The 22,291-nt window shown below is 43.4% G+C and overlaps 1 protein-coding gene and 1 pseudogene across 1 annotated transcript; both read left to right on the top strand.

Moving 5' to 3' along the window:
* Positions 1 to 12,957: 12,957 nt before the first annotated feature.
* Positions 12,958 to 14,941, top strand: LOC101685668 (annotated as a pseudogene).
* Positions 14,067 to 14,892, top strand: LOC101694372 (coiled-coil-helix-coiled-coil-helix domain-containing protein 2-like). Its single transcript, XM_045081610.1, has one exon. It carries the CDS (start codon positions 14,136 to 14,138, stop codon positions 14,604 to 14,606), a length of 471 nt encoding a protein of 156 aa, XP_044937545.1. The 5' UTR covers positions 14,067 to 14,135; the 3' UTR covers positions 14,607 to 14,892.
* Positions 14,942 to 22,291: the final 7,350 nt, after the last annotated feature.

Raw genomic sequence — 22,291 nt, 5'->3', positions numbered from 1 at the left:
CATTCAACAGCATTATTGTGTCCCCACTAAATGGCGGGGTCTGTGCTATTTTGGGGATAGACAAGTTGGGTGCAATTCTGCTGTCTGGTTGCATATGACCCTGGGTAGAGAATGCTCTTTCAGCGTCCTGAGAGGGGACCAGATAAAGTGTTACCTCTATAGGTCTGGCAACCTTTTGGGGAGGGGACTGGGGTCATTTTTGAGAACAGTCAGGAAAAGTGTGGTGCGGAAGCTCAGTGATGCTGACCTAACACCAGTCAACAACCAAGCATCTTCATCTCCAGCCACTTGCATCACCAACGCCGATGTTGAGGCCTCAAGAAGGGAAGGGATACAACAAGGGTCTCAGAACTGGAAAGTGCCCGTGCCCCTTTGAAAACAGGGTGTGATTCCAGCACCTTGTGGATCTTGTGAACTGGTGCAATTTAGGTAGAGAGAACATGGGTTTGGGTGCTGAAGAGACCTGGGTTCAAATTCCAGCTCTGCCATTTCCCAGCTCTGTGAGTTTGGGTCAGTTACTATTTTGAGGACTTTTTCTCACATGCAAAAGAGAGAGAACAGGGTACTTACCTCCCAGGGCTCCTGGGAAGGTGAAATCAGTGCCTTGGACTGGAGCTTCTAGCTAGGGCCCGGCATGCAGCGGGCACCTCATACATGTTTCTTTGCTGCCCTACAGCCCTTCCTGTGGGCGGCTTATCGGTAACCAAGGGACCAAGTACTCCTGGCTCTCTGCTCCTGAGCCCTGTGCTTCCAGGGGAGAGGCCTTGAGGATGTTCCTCAGTTGAACTATAAGGGCGGTGGCAAAGGTGACGTTTGCTGAAGGCTCAGACCTGCAAATTGGGGCTCTCTCCCCCAAAGTGCTCTCTTGGGCTCTCTCTGTCTCTCTCTAATGGGTGGGGACTCCTCGAAGCTCCCTTAGGCTCAGTTTGGATGCCCAGAGCCAGTGCCATGCCTGACTGCACAGGGTGTCAGTTTTGCCCTGTGCCTGCTGCATTCCGGCTGCGTATGTCAGCACCTTATGAAAATCTTCCAGGTCTCGGCTTTGAATAGCCCCTTGGCTGCCTGGGAGGGAAGAGGCTGCCTCTGTTTTGCCTGTCAAATCCTCTGCTTTGTCTGTCTGCGAATAGGTAGGCCAGGTCCCCTGACATAATACCGCCGGGACCATTGCTGTCAAGGCTGATTTTGTCCCGCTCAGGCTGAACAAACAGCCGTTCAGACCCACCAGCAGAGGCCGTGCGTGGCAGGAGCTGCTCTTCTCCCCAAGCAGTTTGATGACAAGCTCTAAGCAGAGGCCGACTGCCCCAGCGGGGAAGGGGCTGAGCTCTGACTTGCCTCTCCCAGCCGCTGCCAGTCTTCCTTTCCTCGCTGAGTCAAACCTTCCAAAGGACTCCCACCTTCGCTCTGGCACTGGCTGCGCCTGTAATACAGGGAGTGGGCAAAACGAGAGGGAGACCCTGATCTAGAAAGAACCTGGAAAACGCATAGAGAACCCGATAACCTGCCAGATTTCTTCTTCTGCCTTAACTGCTAGGAGCCCTGGAACATAACTTAGTACTGGAGGCAATAGTGAACTCATCCCAATTGCCTGGTAACATCTTTAATCAAGTTTTCTTTAATGTACTTTTTTTGGTGATGGTAAAATACACATAACATAAAAGCTACTGGTAGTGACAGCCGGTACGTGGGCAGTGCCTGCAACCACTGCCATTCTCTAGCTTCGGAACTTTTCCATCACCCTGGAAGGAAACTGTTGACCCATTGAGCAGTCCTTCCCTGCTCTTTCACTTGTGAGACAGCACGGGCATCCTTGTGAAGTGAATAGGGGGTACGGTCTCTAAACACAAGTCATAAAAAAGAGAGAAGTCGTAAATTTTATTGCGTTAACTAGATGCATTCACTTTTTATTTTTCCATATTCACTTTTGTTCCCTTCTCTTCTTTGTTAAAATAGGGACTGAGTTATGACTCATTTCGTTTCTTTCTTTCTTTTTTAAGACTTTATTTATTTATTTGACAGAGAGTGAAAGAGGGATCACAAGCAGGGGGAGTGGGAGAGGGAGAAGCAGGCTTCCCACTGAGCAGGGAGCCCGATGCAGGGCTGGATCCCAGGGCCCCGAGATCATGACCTGACCTAAAGGCAGACACCTAATGACTGAGCCACCCAGGCGTCCTTGCGGCTCATTTCTGATTTGGCTGTGTCATTGCAAATTCCCTCCTTTCTTCTCGCTGCCTTTCCGCTCTTTCTTTTCCCTTCCTTCAGACCTTCAGATCTATTGTCTATCTAACCTATCATCATTCCCGGAAAAAATCTATGAAAAAAATCTATGAAGTATGTCTGTGTCTATCTATCCAGCCATCTATCCATCTATCTGTCTGTCCAATCTATCTATGTCATCTATCTTCCTACTCTCCCTCCATCTCTCTGTGCCTCTCTTTGTAAACCGAGATCATTGGCTCTCAGTCTTGTGCCTCAGAATCACCTAGGGGTTTTAAAATCTGTTGCTTGGGCCCCATCCCAGGCCAGCTGAAATAAAAACGTTTGGTGTGGGACCTAGCTAGGCATCTGTATATTTTTTTTTAAGAGTTCTCCCAGGTGATTCTGATGCATAATGAAGGTTAAGAATTATTCACCTAAATTAACTTCTCTGATGATACTTATCCTTCTGCAGAAACTTTTTATTTCAGTTCTGGTCCTCTGTTGGTCTCTTTTTGTTGTTGTTGTTACATAAATAGCTATTTACCACATGTAACGGTATATAATCTGCCTTCTAACAGTATGTATAAACAACTTCCCATGTACTGAAATAATTTCTAGGAGCATTATCTTAAAGGCTGCCTAGTATTGTATGTACTAACATATATGTGACATTTACTTCATCAGTCTCCTCTTGGGATTTTGATTAGAATTATATCAAATCTATAAATGAATTAGGGAAATTTTATGTATATTTGATAAATTTTTTTCACTTAACTTAAAAGTATGAAATTTTGATTGTAGATAAAAACAAAAACAAATGATGCGTACCCCGGGTACTCATTGTCTGGCTCCAACAAGTGGTCACTCCTATTCACTTCTGCCCTAGCCATAGCCCCATCTTATTCTATAATCCTATAATTCTGAGACAAACCCAAACATCATATAAATTTATCTGCAAATATTTCAGTACGTATCTCTAAAAGAAAACAAAACACCAATAGCATTGCTGTGCCAAAATAAAAGAAATTAACAGTAATCCCTTAATATCATCAAAGGAAGCCTGATGGCTTGTGATGGTTCAGATATCCAAATGCCTCATAAAGGTATTTGTTTAATTTTTACATTTTGTTTGGGATTAAAATTTTTCTTATTGTGCTCATCAACCTTAGAATTGTTTTGATTGGTCTTAAGTCTCATTTATTATATAAATTCCCAAACCATCTTTAATTTTTTTCCTAGAGATTTATTTGTCAAAGAAACTGGATTGTTGGTCTCATAGAGTTTTCCACATTATGGACTATATTTTTATGGTGTATTTTATTTTGTTTCTCTGTCTTCCATATTTCCCATTCATTGGCGGCTAGGACTTAAAGTTTATATATTTAACCTTCCAATTTATGAACGTGTTTTATTCATCACTTTAAATTGGGTTTTCCTTAATGTCTATCAATAACATTTTCTATTTTTCTCCATAAAAGTCTTGCATATCTTAAAATTATTTCTAATATTTGTTTTGGGGCTTGGGGGATAAAATTGGAAATGTTAGCTGTTCTTTTTCTTTTTTTCCCAAGCCTTATTGTGATATAACTGACATATAACATTGCGTAAGTCTCAGCTGTGCAATGTGATGATTTGATACAAATATGTTGTGTATATTGCAAAATGTTTACCGTGGCTGAGTTACTTACATTCTTCACCGTACATAATTACATTTTTTGTTGTGTTGGTGAGAACATTAAGATCTACTCTCTCAATAATTTTCAAAAATACAATACCCTATTGTAATTACCATGCTGTACATTAGATCCCCAGAATTTATTGCTCTGATGAGTGAAAAGTTTGTATCCTTTGACCAACATTTCCTCCAGCCTCTAGCCCCTGGCAATGACCAATCCACTCTCTGTTTCTAGGAGTTTGACTTTTTAGATTCCACATATAAGTGAGAGATTATCCAGTATTTATTTTCCTTTGACTTAAGAAATGTTAACTCTCCTTAAATTGTCCTTTCTACTTGTTTGTTGCTGATGGCTACAAATACAACTATTTTTTTTTTTACCTTTGATTTTTAACAGCAACTGGTTAAACTTGCTTAAAACTCTAATAATTTCTTTTAAAGTTCTTTGATTTTGGGGGAGCCTGGGTGGCTCAGTAGGTTAAGCCTCTGCCTTCGGCTGGGGTCATGATCTCAGGGTCCTGGGATCAAGCCCCGCATTGGGCTCTCTGCTCAGCGGGGAGCCTGCTTCCCTCTCTCTCCCTCTGCCTGCCTCTTCGCCTACTTGTGATCTCTGTCAAGTAAATAAATAAAATCTTAAATAAAATAAAATAAAATTAAGTTCTTTGATTTTTAAATGAAGATAATCACATAGTTGTATAATTATATAATCTGAATAACAACAGTTGTTTTATATATATTTGTTTCTTCTATATATATCTATGTAACTTTTTTTCCTTATTGCTTTCAGTGCAGTAATGAATGGAAGGGATGATACTGAGCATCTTTGGTTTGATCTCTATTTTATTTTATTTTAAAGATTTTGTTTATTTATTTGTCAGAGAGAGAGAGCGAGCACAGGCAGACAGAGAGGCAGGCAGAGGGAGAAGCAGGCTCCCTGCCGAGCAAGGAACCCAATGTGGGACTTGATCCCAGGACACTGGGATCATGACCTGAGCTGAAGGCAGCTGCTTAACCAACTGAGCCACCGAGGCATCCCTGATCTCTATTTTAAAAGAATTTTTAATGTTTCACAATTAAATGTTCTATTTTGCTGTAGGTTTTCATTTGTTTGTTTTTGATATACTTATCAGGTTAGGAGGTTTCCCTCTATAACCAGATTTTAGGAAATTTTGTCTTAAGTCGGATGTTAATTTTTCAAATGCTGTTTCCCCATCTGTTGAGATAACCACATTCTTAATCTGTTAATATTAATCCGATTTTTTTTAATGTTGCACCTTGCATTTTGTGAATAAACCTTAACTGGAACATAATGCATTAGTATTTTTATACATTGTTGGATTTGTTTTGCTAATATTTTGTTTGGAATTTCTGCATTGAGCTCATCTATAAGGTTGGTCTGAATGATCTTTTCTTTTAATGTTATTTTTAAGCTTTCATATCAAATTATTATAAATAAAATATATTGTATAGTATAATATATTGTATTATATATTGTATGTACAATGTATATGTACAATATATTGTATGGTATAAAATATGGTATAAAATAATTGGGAAAATAGTTACTTGTTTTCTTTTCTTTTTTTTTTTTTTTAAGATTTTATTTATTTGACAGAGAGAGATCACAAGTAGACAGAGAGGCAGGCAGAGAGAGAGGGAGGGAAGCAGGCTCCCTGCCGAGCAGAGAGCCCGATGCGGGCCTCAATCCCAGGACCCTGAGATCATGACCTGAGCCGAAGGCAGTGGCCTAACCCACTGAGCCACCCAGGCGCCCAGTTACTTGTTTTCTATTAGAATTATTTTTTCTTGGGGTGCTTGGGTGGCTTGGTTGGTTAAGCATCTGGCTCTTGATTTTGGCTCAGGTCATGATCTCAGGGTTGTGACGTCAAGCCCATGTAGGGCTCCGTGCTCAGCAGGGAAGTTGTTTGAGAGTCTCTCTCTCTCCCTCTGTCCCTTGCCCTGCTTGTGCTCTCTTTCTCTTAAATAAATAAATAAGTCTTTTTTTAAAAAGGAATTATTTTTCTTAAGAGTTTGATGGAATTTGCTATTCAGATCTTCTGAGTTTTTTTCCTTTGTAGAAATTTTTTCAACACTTAATTCAATGTATTTGATCATAGGACAACTTGATTTTGTATTTCTTCTTAAGTCATTTTTTAAAATATTAAAAGATTTTAAAAAAGATTTTATTTATTTATTTGACAGAGAGAGCGAGAGAGGGAACACAAGCAGGGAGAGTGGGAGAGGGAGAAGCTGGCTTCCTGCTGAGCAGGGATCCTATGAGGGACTTGATCCCAGGACTCTGGGATCATGACCTGAGACCAAATCATTACCTGAGCCTAAGGCAGATGCTTAACAACTGAGCCACCCAGACGCCCCTATTTTTTGAAGCAGTTTTAGGTGCCCAACAAAATTGAGTGAAAAGTACAGGCAGCTCCTACATTTTTTTTCTTTTTTTTTTTTTGGTATTGTTTTTTAAAAAATTATTATTATTTTTAAAAAGATTTTTTATTTATTTAACAGACAGAGATCACAAGCAGGCAGAGAGGCAGGCAGAGAGAGAGGAGGAAGCAGGCTGAGCAGAGAGCCCCATGTGGGACTCGATCCCAGGACCCCGAGATCATGACCTGAGCCGAAGGCAGCGGCTTAACCCACTGAGCCACCCAGGCGCCCCTAAAAAATTATTTTTTTTTAATTTTTATTTTTTAATTAACATATAATGTATTATTAGCCCCAGGGGTACAGGTCTGTGAATCGCCAGGTTTACACACTTCACAGCACTCACCATAGCACATACCGCCGTCCCCAATGTTGTAACACAGCTCCTACTATTTTCCACCAACTCCCTCCCCAGCCATCCCCATTATCTCTATGTCTAGCCAGAGTGGTACAGTTGTTATAATTGATGAACCAACATTGATACATCATTATCAATTAAGTCCATAGTTCACATTAGGCGTCACTCTTCGTGTTTACATCCCATGAATTTTGACGATTGTATAAGGAAATGTAGTCTTCGTGACAGTATATAGAATAGTTTAACTACTCTAAGATCCCCTTTGGGGGGTGGGGTGGAAATCCCCTGTGTTCCACCTGTTCACATCTCCCTGCCCTCAACCACGGCACCTATCTTTTAATGTCCCCATAGTTTTGCCTTTTCCAGGATGCGATGTGGTTGGAATCCTACAGTATGGAGTCTTTTTTAGATGGGCTTCTGTCTCTTCGTAGTATGCGATTCCTTTATGTTCATGGCCTAATGGCTCATTTCTTTTCAGCACAGAATAATAATATCCCATTGTATACAAACACCACAGGCTATTTATGGATTCACTTACTAAAGGACATCTTGGTTGCTTCCAGTTTCGGCAATTATGGATAAAGTTGCTATAAACACTTCTGTTCAGGTTTTCATGTAGACATCAGTTTCAGTCCATTTGGGTAAATACGAAGGATCATGATATCTGGGTCATATGGTATAGTTTGCTTAGTTTTATAAGAAACTACCAAACTATCTTCCAAAGTGACTGTACCATTTCACATTCCCATGAGCAGCGAATGAGCTCCTTGATACTTTATACCTTTGCTAGTACTTGGTGTTGTTAGTATTTTGGATTTCTACCATTCTGATAGGTATGAAGTAGTATCTCAGTGTTATATTAATTTGCAATTCCATAATGATGTATAATATCACTTGCCGTTTGTATATCGTGTGTGTCTGTGAAGTATCTGTTCAAATCTTTTACCCATTTAAAAAATTGGGTTATTTTCCTAGTGTTGAGTTTTTAACATTCTTTGTATCTTTTGGATAAGAATCAAGTATCAGATTTGTCTTTTGCAAATATTTTCTCCTGATTTGTAGCTTGTCTTTTCATTCTCTTATCAGTGTCTTTCACAGAATAGAAGTTTTCAATTTTAATGAAATTGTCTAATTTATCTATTTTTTCTTTCATACATCATGCCTTTGATTTTTTTTAAGAATTTATTTATTTATTTGACAGACAGAGATCACAAGTAGGCAGAGAGAGAGGAGGAAGCAGGCTCCCCACTGAGCAGAGAGCCCGACACAGGGCTCCATCCCAGGACCCTGGGATCATGACCTGATCTGAAGACAGAGCCTTTAACCCACTGTGCCACCCAGGTGCCCCACCTTTGATGTTCTATATAAAAAAGTCATTGCCAAACTCAAGATACATCTATATTTTCTCCTGTGTTATCCTCTAGGAATTTTATTATTTTGAATTTTACATTTTGGTGTATGATCCATTTTGAGTATTATCCATATGTTGTGAGGGATGTAAGGTCTTTGTCTAGATTTTTTCTTTTTTAACGTGTAAATGTCCAGTTGTCCCAGAATCATTTGTTGAAAAGACTATTCTTTCTCCATTGAATTGCCTTTGCTCCTTTGTCAAAGATCATTTGATTATTTGTGTGGATCTATTTCTGGACTGTTTATTCTATTCCATTGATGTATTTGATTTTTGCTTTGTTTTGTTTTTGCCAATACCATTGTCTTGATTACTGTACTATTTTAAAAAAAGATTTTATTTATTCATTTGAGAGAGAGAGAGTGCATGAGTGGGGTGAGGGGTAGGGGCTGAGAGCAAGGGAGAAGCTGACTTCCCTCTGAGCAGGAATCCCTATGCGGGGCTCGATCCCGATCCTGAGATCATAACCTGAGCTGAAGACAGATGTTCAACTGATCTCTGTTTGTCAAATAAATAAATAAAATCTTAAAAAATAAAAAAAAGAAAGTCACCTGGGTCTTATATAAAGTTATTGATTCACATTTTTTAAAATATTTTATGTATTTATTTGACATAGAGATCATAGAGATCACAAGTAGGCAGAGAGAGAGGAGGAAGCAGGCCCCACGCTGAGCAGGGAGCCTGATGCAGGGCTCGATCCCAGGACCCTGGGATCATGACCTGAGCCAAAGGCAGAGGCTTTAACCCACTGAGCCACCCAGGCACCCCGATTCACATTTTTTACTTTCAAAACTCTAGTATGTTACTTTATTGTCTTTCACACTACTTTTGTAGATAGAAATTTGAAGCTGATTGAGCTGATTTTCTTCTTTTGTCTTAATTTTTTTTCTGTCTTTGAAGATTTTCTCTTTTTTATATCTTATGGTTCTGTTTTCCTGAATATATTCAAATTTCTAAATATATTCACTGACTTTTCATAGGAAGTGATAAAGCCTTTCAGTTCCCGAATTGTCATATTTCATCTCTGGAAAGTTCTATTTTATAGCTTTTATTATAGCTTGTTCCATTTATTCTAATTTTTTAAGGAACACCAGTTAATTGCATATTGGTTTATGCTTGTTTTTCCTCTGTCATTTTGCCTTTCACTAGTTTAGTCTTCGGAGAAAGTGGTTTCACTTCCCTACAACATTAAAAAGCAATTTTTATTTGCCTGTGAGAATTCATCATTCTCCTGTTACTGGACATCATCAGTGCCCTCCCTGCCTGACATTTACCTTGGCACTCACCTCTGCACATCGGAGGCTGCTTACTGTGAACACCCATGACTTCACTCTTGGTCCCCATGTAGAGCAAAATGGAAGTTCCAGGAAGTGAACATTCTCAGAAGCCACAACAAACAATGACAGATGAGGAGTTGGAAGGTAAATGCCCAAGGTTCCTTATTTCCAGGTGGGAAAACAAGCAGGTATGGTCTACACTGTTGAGCAGAATTTTCCAGCCCATTATGGAAACCTGCTCAATAACTTAGCCATTATAGTCTTGCTTTCCTTCCCTGATCCACTGGTGCTTCCTGGGATCACTTCTGGTATAAACTACTTGCTACAACGTCTACTTCTGGAGAAACACACCCTAAAACAGACAATGTTTTGCTATTATAAACAATATATTGATGAGTATATATTTGTACATGGGTCTTTTTTTTTTTTTTTTAGATTTTATTTATTTATTTGTCAGAGAGCACAAGCAGGCAGAGTGGCAGGCAGAGGCAGAGAGAGAAGCACACTGCCTGCTGGACAAGGAGTCTGATGCGGAACTCGATCCCAAGACCCCGGGATTATGACCCAAGCCAAAGGCAGCGGCTCAACCAGCTGAACCACCCAGGCATCACTGGGTCTTTGCATGTTTCACTATTTTTTCTAGAATAGACTCCCCAAAGTGGAATTATTAGGTCACAGGGCATAAATACTTTGTTTTGCTTTTTTTATTTTATTTTTTAGGTCATAAATATTTAAAATCTTAATATTTATCTTAAGATTTTAAAAGAGTTAAAATCTTTAAAATATTTAAAATAGATATTGCTAAATTTCAGGTAAGTCTTCGGCGGAAATTGGACAGCAAGCAGTTTATAGCTGAACCCTCTGAGACCAGGGTGCTGATGAAATCTTCATTTTTTTCTGCTGGCCCATATCCCTATAGTCTTAAAGAATATGAGCAGTGTAGGCTTTTTCAAGTGAAAGGAGTAAATGCTGGCTGTGTTTGACTTTTTGTTAGGTCAGCCTCACATACTAATCTTATTCAAATGTATCCACCCTTATTTTGCCTTTTTAAACCATTAGTCTTTCTCTGTGCCATCCTGTCAGACTCTAACCTTAGCCACGGTCCTCCTCATGCTCACACTGTTTTATTTATGCAGTTTATCTGAGGTCCTTCCAGTGATCCTCAATTTGATAAGCAGATATGAACAGATCTGTTTGGAGAACTGGGAAGCATGTTGAGCCCAGACCTAGGGTTCAGGGTTTGTAATTTTGGATTCATCCCCTTTCCTCTCTTAGCCTCAGTTAGAGAGGAAGCAGCAGACTCCCCACTGAGCAGGAAGCTTGACAAGGGGTGGAAGAGGCCTCCATCCCGGGAAGGAAGATGAGGCTAGAGAGAGACAGTGACTTGCCAAGATCAAACAAGCGAGGTTAACGTGGAGCTGGGTTCAAAAGCTGGTCCTTTTGAGATGGTGGGACTTAAAACCCCTCTGGGTGGCCATGATGAATCTTCTCCACTTGGCCCTGCCCTTGCCTATGTTTTCTAGCTCAAGCAGATGATTAATCTGCTACAAAGTTCCAGCACCTTCCTTCACAATCAGGGCTTTCCCATCACTCTGGACTCCTCCACCACCATGCCTCCTTACGTGCTCTTTTCCTCATATGTCTCCTTGGCTTGTCTCTTACCTGATCCTGACCTCTCCTCCTCTGTTTTCCCCCGCCTTTCACTGGGAGGCTCCTTATGAAACACCTGTTCAGGAAAGCTGTCCCATTCCCGTAACTGGTGATTGATTCCTCTGTTCTCTGGACTAGACTAGAAGCACCTTGATGCCAGGAATGGGTCTGGGAGGCCCGTGTATCTCCAGCACTTACTACAGTGCCTGCCCCAAGGCCGGTGTTAAGTGAATGTCTGCAAAATGAGCAGATGATGAATAAATGAAAACAAATGGAAGGCATTTGCTGGTCATCTTGAATGGGGATTTGTTTGAAGATCAGCAGTCAAATTATTTTAAAGCCCATCCTCACAGAGCTAGGGAAATGACGTGAGAATGACAGGCAAAATGGCTTCTAAAAATACCGGAGCCTCAGGGTCTTCTTTTTCACACCTGGCTTGGCCAGTTTTGTTTATTAAGAATTCTCTTATTTCCATATAAATGACATCCTCTGATATCAATCTGGTTTTGACTCTCTGTCTTCCCGTCTTTGGATTAAAAATTTTTAAAAAGTTTCCTATGGTGACTGAGTTCCAGGACTTCACATTCAGGTCTTCTGAAGAGGTCCTAGAGCGTCCTGTGTCGGGGAGTATACCGAGAGCCTGACATCCGACAGCTAATAAAATCCTCACTGGTCAGTAGGATCCCCCTCATTTTGTAAGTAAGGAAAGAAGTCCAGAGAGGTGAACTTCTACATGGTCACCCAGGAAATGAGCAGAGAAGCTGGTATTTGAACCCACATTGGGATCCTTTCATGCTGCAACTCTTTTTTTTTTTTTTAATTTTATTTATTTAGTTTATTTATTTGAGAGAGAGGGAGCACAAGGTGTGGAAGGGCAGAGGGAGAGGAAGCAGAAGACTCCCCACTGAGCAGGGAGCTTGACAAGGGGTGGAAGAGGCCTCCATCCTGGGACCCTCAGATCATGATCTGAGCCCAAGGCAGATGCCTAACTGACTGAGCCACCCAGGAGCCCCTTGTGCTGCAATTCTTGTCCCCCCAATTTATAGAATGATTCCACATCAATCATCTCAGTGCCTCTTGGAAGCTACTCAGTGAGGGAAGAGGGCGAGGCTCCCCAATTCCACCTTACCAGTGTGGAAATGGAGGGAGTTAATTTAGGACTTCAGCTCAGTCCAGCAGACGCCTCACTCGGCCCTTGCCAGGGATGTGACTGTGGATGATTCACATTCCCTCTCCCAGTCTCAGAATCCTCATCTGCAAAATGGGAATGAGGGCTATTTGTCCTCCACTGACAAGGGACATAGAGGGTCTCCTCCAACTCCGCTGCTCCCACTCCCCGACACCACCTAGGGGTCCTGTGACTTGGTTCTGACCCTGACTACCCAGAGCTAGCGTCAGACTCTGCGGGCTCAGTCCCACAGAACCGCCCTGACTTCAGAGGCCATTCCAAAGAGTGGGCCCTTGGCTTACCAGCGCTTCTGCCAGACGTGGCTATGAAGTCGGATTCCCAGAGGCAGTAATGAGCCAGACAACTCTCTCATCCTAGAGAATCTCTACTTACTGCTGCAGTTTACACAAGGAGGTCCGTGAACAGCCAGAGGAGGAAGTATGCAGGGTGCGATCCGAGAGTTCTGAGTGGACAGACTTCTGTCCCCATGGATTGTGGAGCGTGCTCTCCCAGCCTCCTGATGTAGTTGCCAACTCAGAAGCTCTCCAAAACCATTTTCTAAGGTTTTTTTTCTTTAAGATTTATGTATTTGTTTACTTGACAGAGAGGAGGAGAGAGAAAGAATAATAGAGGTAGAGGGAGAAGCAGACTCCCTCCCGAGCAGGGAGCCTGAGGCAGGACTTGATCCAGAACTCTGGGATCATGACCTGAGCTGAAGGCAGACCCTCAACCGACCAGGCCACCCAGGAGCCCCAGGTTTTTTTTTTCTTTCTTTCTTTAATGGGTGTTTCATTACATATAGTTGGTTAAATCGTTGGCTATTGGTGATTGAACTCAGGTCAGAGGTGAAAAGTAGGGCTGAAAATTTCACCCTTCTAATCAAGATCTAGGTCCTTCTGGTGATGAACACTGTCCTCAAGCTATGTGCACCCCCCCCCAAACTAATGACCTCATTAGCATATGCTCCGGTAAGGTCGAAAGGAGCTTATTACGAATAACAAAAGATACTCCCGTGATCGCAGCACCTCACCAGAAGCCACCAGCGCCCCCGGCCCCCCCCCAGCAAGCGAGCGAGGGCGGAGGCATCGGGGAAAATGGCAGACAATTTTTCACTTAATGATGCTTTATCTGGGTCTGGAAACCCAAACCCTCAAGGATGGCCTGGTCAATGGGGAAACCAGCCTGCTGGAGCAGGGGGCTACCCAGGGGCCTCCTATCCTGGTGCCTACCCTGGACAGGCCCCTCCTGGCAATTATCCTGGACAGGCCCCTCCTGGTGGCTACCCTGGACAGGCACCTCCAGGAGCCTACCCTGGCCCAACAGCTCCTGCTTATCCTGGACGACCTGCACCAGGAGCCCACCCTGGGCAACCGAGTGGGCCTGGGGCCTACCCGCCTCCTGGACAGCCAAGTGCTCCTGGAGCCCAGCCCCCTGCTGGCGCCTTTGGCATCCCTGCTAGACCACTGACTGTACCTTATGACCTGCCCTTGCCTGGAGGAGTCATGCCTCGCATCTGATAACAATTCTGGGCACAACGAAGCCCAATGCAAACAGATTTGCTTTAGATTTCAAGAGAGGGAATGATGTTGCTTTCCACTTTAACCCACGCTTCAATGAGGACAACAAGAGAGTCATTGTTTGCAATACAAAGCTGGATAACATCTGGGGAAAGGAAGAAAGACAGGCGACTTTCCCATTCGAAAGTGGTAAACCATTCAAAATACAAGTGCTGGTTGAATCTGACCACTTCAAGGTTGTGGTCAATGATGCTCACTTGTTGCAGTACAATCATTGGATGAAAAATCTCCAGGAAATCAGCAAACTGGGAATTTCTGGTGACATAGATCTCACCAGTGCTTCACATGTTATGATATAATCTTAAAGGGGAAGATTAAAAAAAAAATGAAATTGAGGGGGTCTCCGCCGAGTCTCGGACGTCTGGAAGCAGGGCCGCTCCGCCAGGAACCATGCCGCGTGGAAGCCGGAGCCGCACCTCCCGCATGGCCCCTCTGGCCAGCCGGGCTCCTCAGATGAGAGCTGCACCGAGACCAGCACCTGCAGCTCAGCCGCCAGCAGCGGCTCCCCCATCTGCTGTTGGCTCACCTGCGGCTGCACCCCGGCAGCCCGGTCTCATGGCCCAGATGGCATCCACTGCAGCTGGCGTGGCTGTGGGCTCTGCTGTTGGGCACACGATAGGTCACGCCATCACTGGGGGCTTTGGTGGAGGAAGTAGTGCTGAGCCTTCAAGGCCTGACATCACTTACCAGGAGCCTCAGGGAGCCCAGCCAGCGTACCAGCAGCCACAGCAGCAGTTTGGCCCTTGCCACTATGAGATGAAACAGTTTCTGGAGTGCGCCCAGAACCAGGGTGACCTTAAGCTTTGTGAAGGTTTCAGCGAGGTGCTGAAACAGTGCAGATTTGCAAATGGATTAGCCTAATCAAGAAGTTCAAATTGAAGACACGGAAAATCATCTCTCATGACCAAGTTAATTTAGCATAAAAATATATAATTAACAGTGAATATATAAAGTCTAAAATTACCAGTTAAGCCTTTCCATCTTTAATTACAGCTTGAAAAAGCATGTTCTTACTGAATAGAAGTTCATTGAGATGGTTTGATTTTGGGGCTGCAAGGATGTTTGTGTGCCTCCTTAAATCACCTTTTGTGATGTTCTCATTTGTGAACTAATTAATAGAATAAAGTGATTTTCTCTCAAAAAAAAATGAAATTGAATATAAACCCTTACACATTGAAACTTCATTTTTCCTGATTGAAAAATTTCACTTTTATTCATTACTGTCCTTGTAAATCTTTGATTTAATAAACATTCTAAGAGTAAAAAAAAAAAAAGAAAAGAAAAGAAAAAAAAAGATACTCCCATCACCCCTATCACTTAGGAAATTTAAAAAGTTTTAGGAGCTCTGTGCCAAGAACATGAGGTAAAAACCAAATACATGTATATATTTATTATTATACCTCAGGGGATAATCATGGTAAAAGTCATGCTGGGGGCATGAAATGAAACAATGGAGGCAAAGCAGCTAGTAGACGTGATTTGTGTACAGGAAATCACGGAGATGATAAAATGTTCTGTATTTGGGAGAGAAGACGAACACTGAAGCTGGAGTGGATGGGAATGAGGTGCAGTCTGGGAGGGTTTGGAGGGCGGCAGGCAGGGTGGATGGCTGGACTGTCCGCAGACTTAGTGGTGACTACCCGCTCATACCTACAGACTTAGCTGAGGGAGGTCATCACTGAGGGAATGACCAAGTCCAAGCTGCTTGGATGGGTCCAGTGAGGGAGAAGTCCTTGGCCAGCCCCTTCTTCTCGAACCTTTCTTTAGACCTTTCCCTTACCAGCCCATCAAAGGCTGCTGTCTTTTTCTCCTGCCTTCCCAGTCTCACCTACACACACACACACACACACACACACACACACACACACTCCTGGGATTCATGCACTCTGTTCCTTGAACCAGCCCATCACTTCTAACAGTTAACATCTGCCACCTGAGCAGCTCTCAAGGTCATTCATTCAACCACTCACCAACCCAAGCTTTGGGTGTCCTGCCTTGGCCTCATTGAGTTGGATAGATCATGCCTCCCTGCCCAGTAAACAGAGCTTCTCTGTCCGTCTTAGCGATGCTTTTTCAGATGCATAGCCTGTCTCTAGATGTTCTCGTACCTTGCTGCTGTAGGAGCTAAGGCCCCAAGATTGGGCCACTTTGGCCCATTGGTTATTTTGAATAAAAGTTGACTGTCCATGAAGAAGGACATTCAGAACATTCAGAACTTTCTCTTTCCCCCTGAAAGAAGGAAACAAATCTCCCCTGTGAAAGGTGACTTCCCTGTACCAGGAGAAACATCCTTTTCACCAAGATTCGAAATTTAGAGCCCAAAGACTGTATAAACAACCCTTGTGACTTTCAACTAATTTACTACCCCAGCCTAAATTCTGTTTAGAAGAGCCAGTCCTCATTAGCATAGTGGTAAGTATCCCCGCCTGTCCTGTGGGAGACTGGGGTTCAATTCCCTGATGGGGAGGCCCCAGAGTGTTTTGGGGCACCTGGGGGGCTCAGTGGGTTAAGGTCATGATCTCAGGGTCCTGGGATGGAGCCCCACATCAGGCTTTCTGCTCAGCAGAGAGGCTGCTTCCCCCACTCTCTCTGCCTGCCTCTCTGCCTACTTATGATTTCTTTCTCTGTCAAATAAATAAATAAAATCTTTGAAGCAAAATTCTGTTTAGAATTCCTACCTAATTGAAGCTCACAACGGTAAGTTTTCTTTGTCATGTCAATTCCTCACAGATTTATTGTCTGTCTAAAAAGTATAAAAACAAAAAGTATAAAAATCACCTGTCTTGGACACTTCTTTTTTTTTTTTTTTTAAGATTTTATTTATTTATTTGACAGAGATCACAAGTAGGCAGAGACGCAGGCAGAGAGAGGAAGGGAAGCAGGCTCCCCGCTGAGCAGAGAGCCTGATGCGGGGCTCTATCCCAGGACCCTGGGATCATGACCTGGGCCGAAGGCGGGGCTTTAACCCACTGAGCCACCCAGGTGCCCCTAAAGTATTTTTTTAATAGCAAAACAAATTGAGTCCAACATATTTTTATCTCAACTCTGTGTCAAATCTTAGGATAAATGTGGGGCACTCTGATCAGATTGGGGGGGCCACCAAATGTGGAGTGTCCCAGTTGGGTGGGGGCTGGTGGTCAGGGTGATGAAAGGATTCACCAAGGCAGAACAAAGGAGACAGAAGTAGCAGGCAGAACAGCAAAGGAGAAATTTCGAGGAGATGGTGGCGAGTGACCACAGTTAAAGGGCAGAGTGAAGGAGTATGGGGACGCATGGAATTTCCACTTTTTTGGTACTCTTAGGAGTTGTGCCTGGTTGTAACTGGTCAGTTAGGGCCCATGATTATTTCAAAGAGGGTCGTTTTTGTGTGTGTGTGTGTGTGTGTGTGTGTGTTTTTAAGATTTTATTTGTTTATTTGACAGAGAGAGAGATCACAAGTAGGTAGAGAGGCAGAGAGAGAGGAGGAAGCAGGCTCCCTGCTGAGCAGAGAGCCCAATGCAGGGCTCCATCCCAGGACCCTGAGATCATGACCTGAGCCGAAGGCAGAGGCTTAACCCACTGAGCCACCCAGCCCCCTTCCCCCGCCACACACACAGTGGGTCGTTTAATGAGCCCGTATGACTTGCCTGTTGCCGCTCAGCTCAGTGCTTGCTGTAAGCCCTTAGTGTCTACAATCAATACTCCGGATGCGAAGATGGCTCAGCCTGGCTCCCTTCCTACAGGGATCTCAGGGTCTTTAGCAGAGAGAAGGCTTGGACTTACCTGTCCATTATATAAGACAGGAAATACCAATGCTTTCAGAGAGGAATCAGCTACAGATGACTGAAGTGAAGGGGAGCGGTTAGTGTGGAGGAAGTGTTTGTGGACCCGGAGGCTCCATGAAAGCCCAGCTCCTCCACGAAGACATGCATGCAGCACGCTAAGCCCTCCTGCTGTCGGACTGCGTCCTGCCCTCGGAGCCTTCACGCCGTTGGGGCTGTAAAACCAGGACTCTAATCCGAGTGGAGAGGCCACAGGGAGACTGACTGCTTTTCTCATGAACCTGTTGCAAGGTGGAGGAAGGTGTCTGAGGAGAGCTTTGACCTGGACTCGGAAGGGTGAGGGAGACAGAGTCTTGGGGGAATTATAGAGAGATGCCTCATCTGGGGTCCTCTGGGATCGAGATGGAGCATGCAAGGAGTGAGGACAAGTTGTTTCGCTGCTGGTTTGTAATTGTGATGGGTTCAAGTCCTGGTAGAGGAGGAGGAATTTCTCTATAAGAACATTTTTCTTCCAGGGGACCTAAAACATCTACCTAGCACAAATATTTGCTGATTTTCAGGTCACTTTCACTCACCGTCCCATGACAAAACTGGAGAGTAAAAGAAAGCAGCACTCCCTGGGTACTGGGAATACATTTCTTTAAAATTAATTTATTTTTTAAAGTAATCTCTATACCCAATGTGGGGGGTCATACTCACAACCCCAAGATCAAGAGTCCCACGATCTGGGGTGCCTCAAGGGGCTCAGTCCATTAAGCATCTGCCAGGGTCCTGGCATCCAGCCGCATGTTGGGCTTCCTGCTCAGCAGGGAGCCTGCTCTCCTTCTCCCTCCTGCTTGTGCTCACTCCCTCTCTCTCTCAAATAAATAAATAAAATCTTAAAAAAGAAAAAAGAGTCTTGGGGCGCCTGGGTGGCTCAGTGGGTTAAGCCGCTGCCTTCGGCTCAGGTCCTGGGATCGAGTCCTGCATCGGGCTCTCTGCTCGGCAGGGAGCCTGCTTCCTTCTTTCTCTCTCTCTCTCTGCCTGCCTCTCAGTGTACTTGTAATTTCTCTCTGTCAAATAAATAAATAAAATCTTTAAAAAAAAAAAAAAGAGTCTCACGATCTATCAAGTGAGCCAGCCAGGTGCCCCTCACCTTAATCATTAAGTGTACAGTTCAGTAGTGTTAAGTACATTCACATTGTTGTATGATCAATCTCCAGGGTTTTCTCTTGTAGCACTGAAACTCTGTATCTATTTATTGAACAGTAACTCATCATTTCTCCCTCCTCCCAGTCCCTGGCATTATACTCTCTGTTTCTGCGAATTTTACTTCTCAAGGTATCCTGTATATGTGGAATCATACAGTATTTGTCTTTTTGTGACTCGCTTACTTCACTTAACATAATACTGTCAGTTTTATCCTTGTTGTAACATGTTAGAATCCCCCCTGCCTCCTCCTCAGACAACCATTAATCTACTTCTGTCTCATAGATTGGCCTATTCTGGATACTTCATTATAAATGGCATTATAAATGGAATTGTACAATAAACAACCTTTTGTGAATGGCTACTTTCACTTACCATAATGTAATGTGTCCAAAGTTTATCCATGTTGTACCATGAATCAGTATTTAACTCCTTTTTTTTTTTTTTAAAGATTTTATTTATTTATTTGAGAGAGAGACAGTGAGAGAGAGCATGAGCGAGGAGAAGGTCAGAGGGAGAAGCAGACTCCCCATGCAGCTGGGAGCCCGATGCGGGACTCGATCCCGGGACTCCGGGATCATGACCTGAGCCGAAGGCAGTCGTCCAACCAACTGAGCCACCCAGGCGTCCCTTTAACTCCTTTTATTGCTGAATAATATCCTATTATAGGTGTAAAATACCACATTTTCTTGATCCATTCACCAGCTGATGGACATTTGGATTGTTTCCACTTTTTGGCTAATACAAATAATGCTGCCATGAACATCCATGTACAGGTTTTTCTGCATGCGTTTTTTACTTCTCTTGGTTATATACCTAGGAGCGGAATTGCCATTTGAAAAAATCACCATTTGAGAAAATGCCAGACTACCCAGGTGGCCGCACCATTTTACATTCCCACCAGCAGTGTATAAGGCTTCCAGTTTTTCCACATTCTTGCCAACTTTGTAATGTGCATAGTGGGTTGAAAGGGGCTCCCCACCCCAAAGATGTATTCATGTCTTAATCTCTTAATCCTTGGAAACTGTGAATGTGACCTTATTTGGAAAAAGGGTCTTTGCAGATGTAATTGATTTAAGGATCTCAAGTTGACATCATCCTGGATTATCCAGGAGCACCTTAAATCTGATGACAAACATCCTTTTAAAAAACACACAGAGGAGAGACACAAAGAGAAGAGGAGAAGGCCATGGGAAGATTGGGCAAAGATTGGACTGAGCAGCCACAAGCCAGGGAATGCTGACAGCCACCAGAATCAATAAGGAATGGATTCAAACTCTCCTAAATCCTCAGGAGGGAGGGTGATGCTTACCAGACCTTGGTTTTGGACTTCTGGCTTCCCAAACTGTGAGATAATAAAATTCCGCTGTTTTAAACCATTTGGTTTGTGGTCTTTTGTTATGGTGGCCACAGGAAGCTGATGCTTGCTATTATCTGCCTTTTTGATTATAGCCATACTGTAGCCATTCCCACAGGGGCACACCCTACCCTTGCAGCCCCTTGCAGAGTATGGGGCTAGACAGAGACACAGGACTCCAGAAGTGGCCTGATAAATGTGGGCTGCAAAATGCTGTCGCCTATATGTCCTTAGTGCCTGTGGTCCCAGAATCTTTGTCCCATATTTTGTCCCCAACTTTTGCCTCCACCCCGTAGTGCTGTTAGTTCTGGGTCTTGGCCCCAAGTCTGCAGCCAGCAAGCTGAGGTGCCAACATGACATCGTGGGTTTGAGCCAACAAAGCCCAGATTACTAGCTGTTGTCCTGAAACACCTCTGCAGATCATTCAATCAATCCTGGCCATCAGAAGCTCTGGTGAGAGTGGGGCTGCAGCCTGTGGACCTGACCCTGCCCATGGGTGAGGAGCCATGTGGGGTTAAGGGTTTTAGTTAGGTCCACTACACCTGCCCTGGTGGCTATCTGAAATGGGCGGTGTCCTCTCTACCTCCCCAACGTCACTCTGATCCTGGCCCTCTTCTCCATCCCTCCCTTCAGCCACTGGACCACTGTCTTCCTGGTCTTCTGCTTCCAGCGTCCGCCCCCTTCAGCCCACCTCCCACACCAGCTGTCAGAGGGCCTTTGCTAAGGCACAGCCCTGATTATGATAGTTCCTTCCTCAGAAACCAGCAATGACTTCTCATTGCATACCTAGCAGATTCAGCTGTAATGGTATTCAAAGCCCTCCTTGATCTGGATCCTTCATCTCTCTCCAGACTCACTTTGGTCTCCACTCCACCCCCATCCTTTACTCTCACCAAACAGAATGACACTCTCTTCCCCAGATGCACTCCCTTGCCTTTCCTCTTATTATTTCTTCTTCTTAGAATGCCCTTCTCACAGCATCTCATGGGCTGAAATCTTTCTGCTCTTCACGACTTGGCTCAATTGTCATCCCTCCATAAAGCCTTCTCTTTTCTCCTGAATGGAAGTGGTCTTTAGTGGATTGCATGGCAGTCTTTGGTTCCCTCACCTGCGGGACCAGGGCTGCATGGTACACATCTCTGGGTATTGGTTGGCGGGTGGGCAGTCCCTTCATAGTCTATGAAGAGAGACTGGTTTCCCTTTGGGTTGTGCAGTTAAAACAACCTGTGCAGCCCTACGTGGTCACTCTGGGCAGGGCTACTTTATCCCCTAGAGTCCCGATGTATGGGACCTATGACCTTCCAAGGACTTTCCCAAGATAAATGAGCTCCCAAATCTAAAAAAAAAAAAAAAAAAAAAAAAAAAAAAAAAAAAAAAAAAGCATACCCAAAATGAATAATAAGTTCTAAAGAAAGATTACTAAAATTTCCTACTTTATAGTAAAAATGTTTCTACTGAAATCTATTTTTATAGTAAAACATGTTCATTTTAACTGATGAGATGCAGCTTCCAAAGAAAGAGTGATTAAGGCTGGTGATGCTAATGATGATGATGATTGATAATAGGTAATATATATTTAAGGTTTATGTGTACTATTCACTATTCTAAGCATTTGACACATTTTTAATTAATTTAATCCTCATGGTAGCCTCGTGGTGTTGTGCTATTATCCCCATTTCAGAGATGAGGAGACAGAGGTGTAGCCTCTAAATCTTAGATGGCAGAGGCTACTAATGACTCAGTGCTAGGTCCAACTTAGCACTTGGCATGGAATGGGTACCCGGGGGTTGTAAAATGAAGGAATGAACAAGTAACTGACTTGAAGGTCCTTCACAGCATCTTAGATGTGCCACATAAACACATCACAAAACAAAACTTCTGAATTGTCCACAGAATCAAGACTCAGGGAGACCTGGAGCAGCATTTTGGGTGCACCAGGTTTAAGCATTGTGCTGTGGAAGCAGGCCCCCGAGGCTAGTAATCAAGATACTGTATACAAAGAGTGAGCAATAGAGAATGGGGGTGACTGTACTATTATCAGACAAAATATATTTTTAAAAGAACTTAAATTTTTGACCAAATTGTATATTTTTAATTATACAATGTGATTTTTTTGGCCATCATCAAATTAATTAATATATCCAGCGCTTGTCACCCATTTGTGTGTGTGTGAAAATACTTGGGATATACTCTTTTACAAATTTCAAGTATGGTATATAATGTGGTATTATTAACCACAG

Source organism: Mustela putorius, unplaced genomic scaffold, assembly GCF_011764305.1.
Source record: "Mustela putorius furo isolate JIRA1106 unplaced genomic scaffold, ASM1176430v1.1 tig00000580_pilon_pilon_pilon, whole genome shotgun sequence".
Classification (NCBI taxonomy): domain Eukaryota; kingdom Metazoa; phylum Chordata; class Mammalia; order Carnivora; family Mustelidae; genus Mustela; species Mustela putorius.
Note: the sequence above shows the minus strand (reverse complement) of the source record. Positions and strands in the feature narration are given on the sequence as shown.

Coding starts and splice junctions, on each gene's coding strand:
- LOC101694372 (XM_045081610.1), top strand. CDS start 14,136: ATGCCGCGTGGAAGCCGGAGCCGCACCTCCCGCATGGCCCCTCTGGCC.